Raw genomic sequence first — 13243 nt, 5'->3', positions numbered from 1 at the left:
AGATCTCTTGGATATGGAACAACAAGTTTTGATGGAGAAATCATTGCAATAAGTGAAAGTCTCAGGAATCTTCTATGCCACATCAATAAATTTAAGAATGCAGGTATATTGTCAGACTCCAAAGCAGCTATTCTATCAATAGTCTCTAGACACACACCTTCATCTCAAACAGCCGAAATAACTAAAATGCTCTCTCAATTAATAACACTCAATAAAATAATTGTATTCCAATGGATACAATCCCATTGTGGAATCCTGGGAAACGAGAATGCGGATGCTTTAGCAAAGAAGGGCAGCACTGCTACTTACAGACCTGTTACTAAATCTACGTATTACTCTGTGAAAAGATTTATTAAATCTACATACTTAGACCTCAACAAACAAAATTTGATAACACAATCTCAAGGGAAAAAATGAAACTCTCTGCTTCATAATCCACAGTTAATTCCCGATTTACCGCGAAAATCGTCTGTAGCTGCACTTAGATTGGCAACAGGCCATGACTGTTTGGCCAAACACCTGCATAGAATTGGAATATGTTGTTGTTGTTTTCTAATGCCAGGCATTTGACAATAAAGTCATTTGACCTCTTGCACTCCAATATTTTTCAAAGATATTATCATGACCAGCCACTGAAGCACAGATTTTGAGGTGTTCCGAATCCATTTCTTGGTTTGAGTTGCACAATGGGCAGTTAGGGGACTGATATATTCCAATTCTATGCAGGTAGAATTGGAATATATCAGTCCCCTAATTCCAACTCAAACCAAGAAATGGATTCGGAACACCTCAAAATCTGTGCTTCAGTGGCTGACCATGATAATATCTTTGAAAAATATTGGAGTGCAAGAGGTCAAATGACTTTGTTGTCAAACGCTGGCATTAGAAAACAACAACAACATTAACACAACTTCTATCAATTATATGTTGTTGTTTCATTATTTCAGTGCTTACTTCTGATTTCAGTATTTCTTCTGTTAAATTTAGATTATATTCTATATTTAATAGAGTTAAAGGGTTTGGTTTAATTTGTAAGTTTTCTTTTAAATTCGGGATATTGATTTTCTGTTTTAATTCTTGAACCATGCATATGAAACTTTGAGTTTTCAATCTACAGAGAGGACTGTATGAATGCCAATTGTTTCCTGGTAATCTGATAAGTTTTTCATATTGAATCAGTGCTTTTTCTTCTATTGTCATTTTGATGCTGTTAATATTAGTGAGGAATCTCATAGAATCTATTGGCGTTGTTTTGATTCCACCAGTAATGAGCCTGAGAGCTTGGTTTTGAACACATTGTATTTCGTTAATGAAAGGTGAAGTAATCAAAATTTCTCCGCAGTATGTCAGCACTGGCTGTATAAACATTTTGTATGTAGTGTTCAAAGTATTCCTAGAGCATCCCCATTTCTTTCCTGCTAGTCTTCTTAGAAGGGAGAATCTTTTACGAGCTTTTTCAGAAATGTATTTCAAATGGTTGCTCCATGTTAACTTACTATCGAAAATAACTCCAAGATATTTGGATTCATAAGTCTTAGGAAGGTGTTGGCCATTGTATTGGATATTGAATTCTCTTTCTTTTTTACCAAGTGAAAATATTTGGTAGTTACTTTTGCTTAAATTGAGTGTCATCAAATTTGATGTATTCCATTCATGTAGTTGATTTAGAGCTTTAAGAGCAGAATTTTGAATTTCGTCTCTGTGTCTGTAAGATCCGGAAGTCCACAAAACTATATCATCTGCAAATAGTACTGTTTTCATGTTTGATTCCTCTAATAGGGAGGATAAGTCATTTATATAAATATTTAATAAAGTTGTGCTGAGGACAGCGCCCTGAGGTAGACCTCGATATGTTTGTCTGTAACTAGAAAGTGAGTTACTGAACTTAGTGGCAATGAATCTTTGACTAAGGAATTCTGATATCCATCTGAACATATTGCTGGAGATACCTAATTTCTGGAGTTTTAGTAATAATTTATTTCTCCAAACAGAGTCATATGCTAACTGAAAGTCAATAAATATTGTCAAGGTATCTTCTTTCTTGTTAAAACTGTCTTTTATTTCTTGGCCGAGGCGTATGACTTGTTCATTGGTAGAGTGTAGTTGTCGAAAACCAGCTTGTCTTGGTGATAAAAGATTTTGGGATTCTAAATACCAAGTTAATCTGTTGGAGATCATGGACTCCATGGCTTTTGCTATCATGCTTAACAGTGCTGTTGGTCGATAACTATTAACATCATGAGCAGGTTTCCCTTTTTTGTGAATTGGTACAATGATTGCTTTTTTCCAAGCTGCAGGAATTGAGGTGTTGGAAGGAAGGTGTTGGCCATTGTATTGGATATTGAATTCTCTTTCTTTTTTACCAAGTGAAAATATTTGGTAGTTACTTTTGCTTAAATTGAGTGTCATCAAATTTGATGTATTCCATTCATGTAGTTGAGTTAGAGCTTTAAGAGCAGAATTTTGAATTATATAAAAGTATTTATAATTAAGATATTGAGATAAAAAATGTTCATGAAATCATGTACTTTTAAGCGCGAAAATAAAAAAAAAAAGATAAAATCTGTCAAAATTCGACTATTTTCAGTAGTGCATCACCTTGGCTTGCTAGCTTAATAGCAGCCCTGTGTCTGAATATAAGCCGATACCATTACTTACCTTTGATCCTGTGAAGACTTTCTTGCTGAGCAACCTGCACAGCAACCTGGAACGCTCGCTCCTCTTCCTTCCTGCTCTGGAAGAAGTGGCTGACTCCGACTGTTTTCCCACACAATGCTTCGGCTCTTTTCTGGTAACTAAGGCATTCGGCTTCTAGATCTTGCAGATCTGCACTGTGCAGACAGCACCGCATGGTGGGGTAGCCACTCTGCAGCACCACACACAGGGTATCCTGCAAACCCGTAACTGTGCCTTAATGCACTGCATTTCTGAACCTGGTGTTCATTTTAAAGTCATAAAGAAAAAGAAGTGAACACCCAAACAAAATCCAATTCAAATGAAATCAAACTTAGATTCAATCTAAGCCTCAAACAGAACAAAAAACAAACCCAGATCCAACATAAACGAAATTCGTATCCAACATAACCCTAATGAAATACAGACCTAACACAAACCACAGAAAAAACAGACCCCTGAGCAAACCCAAACCTAAGCTAAGAATCACTCTAACTCTTATTCAACTAACATTCAGAACCCGATCAACCAAACCAAATTCAGACTCATCCAAACCCTCAACAATATAAAGCAAAACCAATCCAAATTAAACGCACTCACCTCAAGCCAAACCCACGATAAAATTTAAAACATTCAACTCAAGCTACACTCAGAATTAAGAATTCAATCCAAATCAAATGCAGACCCAAACAAGATCAAAGTTGTTGTTGTTTTCTAATGCCAGACGTTTGACAATAAAGTCATTTGACCTCTTGCACTCCAATATTTTTCAAAGATATTATCATGGTCAGCCACTGAAGCACAGATTTTGAGGTGTTCCGAATCCATTTCTTGGTTTGAGTTGCACAATGGGCAGTTAGGGAACTGATATATTCCAATTCTATGCAGACAAGATCAAAGTAAACTCAGAATAAGAACTAATCTGAACTAAATAAAGTCCAGTATCAGAAGCAATCCTATCTAACCACAAATTTAATTGAATTCAGAATCAAATTAAGCAGAATGAAATGCAAATCCAGAAGCTCTCAACTCTAAATAAATTTGGATCCGACTAAAAGTAACCTAGATCCAATTCATAACCAAAGACCTACAATCAACTTAACTCAAACTTACACGTATAAACAATTCAGCAAATCGAACTCGAATTCAGATGCAATCCCATAACTAACACAAACCAAACAAAGGTCCAGAACCATCCCAAACTACACCAGATCCAGACATACCCAAACGTAAACGAGAATAAGAGCAGCACTATACAAAGTCACATCTAACCTAGAGCACAATGAAATCAGACTAAATCCAAACCAAACCCAGAAACAAGCCAAATAAAACTCAGACAAATGCAAATTAATGTATATAAAACCCAAATCAGATCCAAAACCAAACCAACCTAAACAAAACTCAATCAAAGCAAATCAAACCCAATCTCAGATGCAATAACACAAACTAATTATGTTTTATATGTTGAAAGTAGTAAAGCAATAACGTTTCACACGAAATATATATATATTTTTTTTTATCCAATGCCACCAGGTTGTCTTTTCGACATTTCTGGTCTTCTCTCCTGGCTGTGGCTTAATTGTAACCGACTTCTGAGGTTGGGGCGCCTGGAAGGAGGAGTTACATACCCCGATGATGTGATAGGATGATTATGACAATGTGGTGCCAGGAGAGGTCTTAAATCTAAACTTAACCTAAATTCCAAACCATGGACGAACACAGGAATAATCCCCTTTAAGGAAAAATTCCTGTGCTCTAACCGGGAATCGAACCCAGGACCTCATGAACTATAGCCAGAAGCTCTGACCACTAGACCATGAGGCTGGTCTCACACGAAATATATCACACTGGACAGTAATGTTATAAAGAAGAATTCAGTGGAATCCCCATTCTGGGTTTTCCAGGAACTATACTGTATTTTCTACACCAAAAATCGAGAAAAAACAAAAAGGGGGGTTGTGCCGAAATTTAAAAGGCCAATGTTTCATTAAACTCAACATGTAGGTACAAAATATCTCGTTTTTCCTTAATATTACATCACATTATGCTGAAAATGTATATATTGAGATTAGGAGATAATCCTAAAAATTAGACAATGCATATCAAGGTACTTCTTGAAATACAGTAATCTCAAAATCTGTGCGTCAGTGGCTAACCATGACAATATCTTTGAAAAATATTGGAGTGCAAGAGGTCAAATGACTTTATTGTCAAATGCCTGGCATTAGAAGACAACAACAACTTCTTGAAATAATTCATAACTGAAATCTGCTTTATTAGACATGTTTAATAAAATGTATATTTCTTAATGTTGTGGTGAAATTATACTATAAGGTCTGGAGTGAGGACAATGGAATGCAAGGGAAACAAAGAACTTGCTATGCAGGTCTGTTCACCTCTTCATGCTGATTCCAGGTCAAAACTCTGATCAGATATTTTCATTCTGTGCTTAGATTTTGCGAGGAGAATATGAATTGACGCAGATTAGGGGTCAAGATGCGACTGTGGTACACAAATATTGTTTCTTAAATGTCGATATAATGTTATATTAAGAATCAACATATTGGACAATGGTGTAATATGTTTTAATAACAAGTATTATTAGAAAGAGTGTGTGTTAGATATAAGTGAGTTGAAAATCAAGAACAGAGTCGTAAAAGTCTCAATTTTGAATGATCTAAATTAAGTTGTTATAGTCCCGTCGCTCTAATTTCCGGCAGCCAATCACGTTGCAGGTCAGCTACATTTAAACGTGTGCGTCTTGTGATTCGCTGATGAAGATGTAAAGCATTTCCTAAGGCTGGATAAATACTTAATATATAATCGCCCGCCATTTTGCCTCTTTCGTTGGCGTTCGCAGAAAGCACACGAAGACGTTATTTGCCGCTCAATTATTTGCTTAATTACAGTGCGTTTGATTTATTATCATAGGAGCTACGACATGATAATGTTTAATGGTGTGGCAAATAGATCCCTCGTTTGGTAGCTCAGCAACGAAAGAACAAAAATGGCGAACGATACCTAGGCTTTATAGAGCCTTGACTTCCTAAGACGTAAGCAAAGAGTCGGAGTCACGTCGGGAATAACAGCGTCACAACTATAGGTTTTAAAGGTGGGAATACTGATCAAGTTAAATGGGGTCCAAAGTTAAATTATAAGAGCGTCTACAAAAGGTATATCTGTAATGAATGTAATTGTGGCACCGGATACAAAATTGTGAGGTTCACAATACATGGATGTAAATGTTGACATCAAATATGTATCATATATCATATCATATCATATCATATTAATAAACACTAAATCGGGATAAATAAAAATTGTATTTATGGAGTTTTGGTCAGGACAACAGAAAATAAACACAAAATGCGAGCAAACCCAAACTCGGGATTCCACTATATATAACTGTGAATCTTGGAAAACATTAAAGTTTTCCATATTCCAGAGACTGGGCTATGAATAATCTCTTACCCGTGGGTTGCACAGTTTCAGGAGGTTCAGAGCCTTCCCACACTGGAAAATTGCACCTTCCATCCCTCGCAAGAAACCTGGTACAGCTTCTTCCAACATGTAATACCCTCGACTCCAATAGTCTCGCTGACGGCACATCATAAGATCCGGTTGTTCTTGGATGAAGAATTCTGTGTATGCATCCTGACACAAGCCTTCAAACATCCACTTCTGTAGGAAGCTGAAATAATTTCGTAACAACATATGCTCAAACATTAGCACACTGATAGCCAAACAAATCGTTGCTGCGCCTCCAAAATCCGCTATAAGTTTTTAAAAAGATTTTGCAGGAGAAAGAAAACAGCACTGTCACTTTTAATTCCCTTGATTTTCAAACCTACTTTCGGCATAATTTAATAATTTTTAACATGTAATGTATGTATTTATTTACACTGCAAGTGGGCAAGCACCTGGTGGCAGTGGTACACACAATATAAACAATACACAATACAATAATACATAAAATAACCCAATTAATAAGTGAACCTAATTTTACATTACAACCTACATATGTATAGGCCCTACATAAGTTTCACATTGGTACAGATAATAATCTTTCACTTTACTCTCGTTTCACTCACTGTATTGACACTGACACATTTCACTGACATTATATAACACAATTTCACTGACATTATACAACACATTTCACTGACATTATAGAACACATTTCACTGACATTATATAACACATTTCACTGACGCTATAAATTATCACAGATCGACATTATTCACTGTACTGTAAAACCATAACTTCACTGACTCACCAAGCTTCACTGATACAACAGTTCAAATAAGACAAACAACACATTTATTCATACTTATAAACAGAACTATATTTAGATTAAACATTTCTAGTCTAAGACCCTCTTACACGCTATTTTAAATAATTTACAATTCAAACCAAGGAAGTAACTCGTCAGGCTAAATAAATACATGTCACCTTAAAAAATAAATGTCACCTTAATTTTAATTTACACTTTATACACAACGTTTTAAATTTTTCTTGAATCTCCTTAAGGAAGGACAGCCCTCAAAGACCGCTGCAGGTAGGTCATTCCAATCATTTATAGTTCTATTTAAAAATGAGAATTTACCTAGTTCCTCGCTTCACCACAACCATGATACACGTTCACAGCATAATCTTGTTCTATCAATTCCATTTCATCAAACATCTCTCTACTTTGCTTCCTTCACAATACACACAGCCCGTCCCTGGAATTCCTTGTCACAGGAAATCAGGAGCAGTCGGAGTCTAAAATCTTTTAAGCACACTCTACTTACAAATGTTTTTAATGAACAGAACTAGACTCTTGCGGCAGTTTCTAAATAGTCTTAAATGACCAAGTTATTATTTTTTTTCTCCTCTCTCTTCTTCTTTTTCTTTTCTTTTTTTTTTTTTATTATCTTGATATATTACTTAATCATTTGTATTTGTATGCCATTTAGTACGACTTTTGCTAATCAACATTTTATGTCTTGTAACCGACATGTATTCTCCTATTAGTATATTAACTGTATAATATATCTAAGTGAATTAATCGTCGAATTTATCTCGAGCATTTTAGGTCTTATAAATTGTGTGTTTGTGTGTGTGTGAGTGTGTATATTCCCCTTATGTTGTGTAACTGATTTTGATTATGTGTAATTTTCTACTTTATTTTATATATTATGTAACCGATCTTGACTATTTGTAATTTTATATTATGTAACTGATCTTGACTATTTGTAATTTTCTACTATATTTTATGTAATTTCTAAGGTATTTTCTTTTGTGCTGTTTTGTAATATAATTTTGTATTTCATGTATATTACTGAAACCTGGTTGAGTGGAAGAGAAAGCCTCATGGCCTTAACTCTGCCAGGCAAAATAAACCTACTACCTACCTACCTACATCCGTTTTCTGTTTCCTACATTTGATTTTAAAATCATGATCGTTCCTACCATAGTACGTTGGCTTCTCTAACCGAGCCGTTATGTCTACCCATGCTTTCTGACCTAGATGTGCTCTGTACAATGACGTTATTCTAGTTTTTCTACGTCTGTTTTCCAATGTTTTCCATTTAAGTTCTTTTATCGTATCATTTCCGTCTTCTCTTTTACCTTTAACAAATTTAGCTGCCCTATACTGGATTATTTCTAAGGAATTTATCTGATATATTGTATAGGGATCCCAACATGTAGTTCCATGTAATAATTGAAATTATATCGAATGTAGCTTTGAAAATCAAGGGAATTGAAAGTGGCAATGCCGTTTTTCTTTCTTCTGCAAAATCTTTTTAAAAACACATAGTGGATTTTGGAGGTACAGCAACGAAATAGTAACTCAAAGCACACACACTTCTGATTCGTACTTAAAATAGACTTGGCAGCAAGCTTGCAGTGCAGAATACAGGATGCAGGCGACGTCATTCCTGGTCACATTGCAGATCTCCTGATACAGGTATGCGAGCAGCGCAACGCCTTCGGGCAAAGTGACGTCGTCCTTCTTTGTGTCAGGATGTACTTTGTAAAGATGTCCCAAGCAAGTCATCTGGAAGAGCAGGCTGTCAACGTGTTGTCGCATGTGTGTCAGCATGGGGCGCTCTGTCAGCATCATCACAGCTGCGCGGTAGAACTGCAGGTATCGCCGCACACTGCCACACAAAGCCTGCGACATGGATACAAAATATTAATTTATGTTAAAAGTAAACAGTCGGTTAAAGTGAAACATATATAATATAAGTAAAGCAAAGTAGGTACGTCAGTAAAGTGAGGCGAAATGAAGTAAACACAGAGGAGTAGAATAAGAAGATAGTGTGGTAGAGTATAGAAGCGCTAATCAGAGTAGAAATAGAGTAAACAGCAGGACTAAGTAGAGTAAAGAAGGAAATAAAGTAGAGTAGAACAGAGTAGGAGTGGAAAACAGAATACTGTAGAACCATAGAATAAAATAGGAGAGCACAGTAGAAAAGAATACGAGTAGAGTAGAATAGAATAGGAGAGCAGAATAAAATAGGAGTAGAGTAGAATAGAATAGGATGGTAGAGTAAAATTGATTAAGAGTACAGCAGAATAGAATAGGAGAGCAGAATAGAATAGGAGTAGAGTAGAATAGAATAGGATGGCAGAGTAAAATTGATTAAGTGTACAGCAGAATAGAATTGGAGAGCAGAATAGAATAGGAGTAGAGTAGAATAGAATAGGTGAATAGAATAGAATAGAATAGGAGAGCAGAGTAAAATTGATTAGGAGTACAGTAGAATAGAATAGGAGAGCAGAATAAAATAGGAGTAGAGTAGAATAGAATAGGATGGCAGAGTAAAATTGATTAAAAGTACAGCAGAATAGAATAGGAGAGCAGAGTAAAATTGATTAGGAGTACAGTAGAATAGAATAGGAGAGCAGAATAAAATAGGAGTAGATTAGAATAGAATAGGATGGCAGAGTAAAATTGATTAAGAGTACAGCAGAATAGAATAGGAGAGCAGAATAGAATAGGAGTAGAGTAGAATAGAATAGGATGGCAGAGTAAAATTGATTAAGAGTACAGCAGAATAGAATAGGAGAGCAGAATAAAATAGGAGTAGAGTAGAATAGAATAGGTGAATAGAATAGAAGAGCAGAGTAAAATTGATTAGGAGTACAGTAGAATAGAATAGGAGAGCAGAATAAAATAGGAGTAGAATAGAATAGGATGGCAGAGTAAAATTGATTAAGAGTACAGCAGAATAGAATAGGAGAGCAGAGTAAAATTGATTAGGAGTACAGTAGAATAGAATAGGAGAGCAGAATAAAATAGGAGTAGAATAGAATAGAATAGGATGGCAGAGTAAAATTGATTAAGAGTACAGCAGAATAGAATAGGAGAGCAGAATAGAATAGGAGTAGAGTAGAATAGAATAGGATGGCAGAGTAAAATTGATTAAGAGTACAGCAGAATAGAATAGGAGAGCAGAATAAAATAGGAGTAGAGTAGAATAGAATAGGTGAATAGAATAGAATAGGAGAGCAGAGTAAAATTGATTAGGAGTACAGTAGAATACAATAGGAGAGCAGAATAAAATAGGAGTAGAGTAGAATAGAATAGGTGAATAGAATAGAATAGGAGAGCAGAGTAAAATTGATTAGGAGTACAGTAGAATAGAATAGGAGAGCAGAATAAAATAGGAGTAGAGTAGAATAGAATAGGATGGCAGAGTAAAATTGATTAAAAGTACAGCAGAATAGAATAGGAGAGCAGAGTAAAATTGATTAGGAGTACAGTAGAATAGAATAGGAGAGCAGAATAAAATAGGAGTAGAATAGAATAGGATGGCAGAGTAAAATTGATTAAGAGTACAGCAGAATAGAATAGGAGAGCAGAATAGAATAGGAGTAGAGTAGAATAGAATAGGATGGCAGAGTAAAATTGATTAAGAGTACAGCAGAATAGAATAGGAGAGCAGAATAAAATAGGAGTAGAGTAGAATAGAATAGGTGAATAGAATAGAATAGGAGAGCAGAGTAAAATTGATTAGGAGTACAGTAGAATACAATAGGAGAGCAGAATAAAATAGGAGTAGAGTAGAATAGAATAGGTGAATAGAATAGAATAGGAGAGCAGAGTAAAATTGATTAGGAGTAGAGTAGAATAGAATAGGAGAGCAGAATAAAATAGGAGTAGAGTAGAATAGAATAGGATGGCAGAGTAAAATTGATTAAAAGTACAGCAGAATAGAATAGGAGAGCAGAGTAAAATTGATTAGGAGTACAGTAGAATAGAATAGGAGAGCAGAATAAAATAGGAGTAGAATAGAATAGGATGGCAGAGTAAAATTGATTAAGAGTACAGCAGAATAGAATAGGAGAGCAGAATAGAATAGGAGTAGAGTAGAATAGAATAGGATGGCAGAGTAAAATTGATTAAGAGTACAGCAGAATAGAATAGGAGAGCAGAATAAAATAGGAGTAGAGTAGAATAGAATAGGTGAATAGAATAGAATAGGAGAGCAGAGTAAAATTGATTAGGAGTACAGTAGAATACAATAGGAGAGCAGAATAAAATAGGAGTAGAGTAGAATAGAATAGGTGAATAGAATAGAATAGGAGAGCAGAGTAAAATTGATTAGGAGTACAGTAGAATACAATAGGAGAGCAGAATAAAATAGGAGTAGAGTAGAATAGAATAGGTGAATAGAATAGAATAGGAGAGCAGAGTAAACTTGATTAGGAGTACAGTAGAATACAATAGGAGAGCAGAATAAAATAGGAGCAGAGTAGAATAGAATAGGAGAGCAGAGTAAAATTGATTAGGAGTACAGTAGAATACAATAGGAGAGCAGAATAAAATAGGAGTAGAGTAGAATAGAATAGGTGAATAGAATAGAATAGGAGAGCAGAGTAAAATTGATTAGGAGTACAGTAGAATACAATAGGAGAGCAGAATAAAATAGGAGTAGAGTAGAATAGAATAGGGGTAGAGTAGAATACAATAGGAGAGCAGAATAAAATAGGTGTAGAGTAGAATAGAATAGGTGAATAGAATAGAATAGGAGAGCAGAGTAAAACTGATTAGGAGTACAGTAGAATAGAATATGAGAGCAGAATAAAATAGGAGTAGAGTAGAATAGAATAGGAGAGCAGAGTAAAATTGATTAAGAGTACAACAGAATAGAATAGGAGAGCAGAATAGAATGGACTAAAACAGAAGAGTAAAATTGATTAGGAGTACAGTAGAATAGAATAGGAGAGCAGAATAGAATGGACTAAAACAGAAGAGTAAAATTGATTAGGAGTACAGTAGAATAGAACAGGAGAGCAGAATAGAATGGACTAAAACAGAAGAGTAAAATTGATTAGGAGTACAGTAGAATGGAATAGGAGAGCAGAATAGAATGGACTAAAACAGAAGAGTAAAATTGATTAGGAGTAGAGTAGAATAGAATAGGAGTCCGGAATAGAATGGAATAAAACAAGAAAGTAAAACTTATTAGGTGTAGAATCAAATAGGAAAGTAAAACTAATTAGGAGTATAATAGAATAGGAGAGCAGAATAGAATAGAATAAGAAAGCAGAGTACAACAAAGTAGAAGAGCAGAGTACAGCAGAGTAGAAGAGCAGAGTAAAATTGATTAGGGGCAGAATAAGAGAGCAGAGTACAATAGGATAGGGGAGCAGAATACAATAGGAAAGCAAAGTAAAATTAAATTCATTGGGAGTAGAGTAGAATTGAGTAGGAGAGCAGAATAGAATACAATAAGAGTAGACTAGAATAGAATAGGAGAGCAGAAAGAGAAGAGCCGAGTATAATGGATTAGGACAGAGTAGACTAGGGGAGCAGAGTAAATTACAGTAAAATAGAGCACAGCAGCTCAGAAGGTGGCCTCTTGTACAACTTTCCATTCATGAAAAATATTTCAAGCATATTTTAAAGAATGTAATAATCTCTGCAGAAATATTGCATGTTAAGTGCTGATGTTGAACACTACCAATATTTTAACAGTTCCAGTAATGGTTCGTAAAGAAAAATAAAATATGGTTATTTTTTTCACACATATTAGTAATATCCACACATTTCATCACGGGGACGAAACTGTATGACATCGTCCACGTGCCCTGTCTATCTTGACATGCTGTTAAGACTGAGGAACGCAATGCCAAAACAACAGATTATTGGATACATATTACCGAATGAAAATTATAAGTATTGGTGTGCTATATTCCGAATTTCAACTATCAACTGAAGAAGGATGGGTTAGTGTAAAACATCACTCGCTATGTTCGATGATCTGAGTAAAAATGACGAATTCTAACCTGGAACATCAGCCCTTCCTGCACGTAGTTCCCAGTTATCACATTGCGCTGTATAAGTCTTTCCAGCCTCATACAGCATGTGCCACTAATCAGGAAATCTTGGCAGAACAAACTCAGAGTGCTTGGGGTTACACCGTCCACATATATGCCACTCTTCATTACAAAGCTGTCCTCTTCCTGGAAAATAAGACAGACATAAAAGTCTACACTGGGATAGGGTGACCAGACGTCCTCTTTTGTCCGGACATGTCCTCCTTTTTAGGCTTTTGTCCGGAGTCCGGGCGGA

General features: G+C 35.4%; 1 protein-coding gene across 1 annotated transcript in view; it reads right to left on the bottom strand.

Moving 5' to 3' along the window:
• Positions 1-13243, bottom strand: part of Grip163 (gamma-tubulin complex component 6) — a 46552-nt gene that overhangs the window by 20539 nt on the left and 12770 nt on the right. Inside the window, exons 7-10 of the mRNA XM_069824547.1 lie at positions 12958-13134; positions 8538-8833; positions 6145-6364; positions 2659-2890 (exon numbers count right to left, since the gene is read on the bottom strand). Coding sequence (XP_069680648.1) covers positions 2659-2890; positions 6145-6364; positions 8538-8833; positions 12958-13134 — 925 coding nt within the window. The remainder of the gene's footprint in view (positions 1-2658; positions 2891-6144; positions 6365-8537; positions 8834-12957; positions 13135-13243) is intronic.

The sequence above is a fragment of the Periplaneta americana genome, chromosome 4, assembly GCF_040183065.1.
Source record: "Periplaneta americana isolate PAMFEO1 chromosome 4, P.americana_PAMFEO1_priV1, whole genome shotgun sequence".
In the NCBI taxonomy this organism is placed as follows: domain Eukaryota; kingdom Metazoa; phylum Arthropoda; class Insecta; order Blattodea; family Blattidae; genus Periplaneta; species Periplaneta americana.
This window is presented reverse-complemented; position numbering and strand designations above follow the sequence as displayed.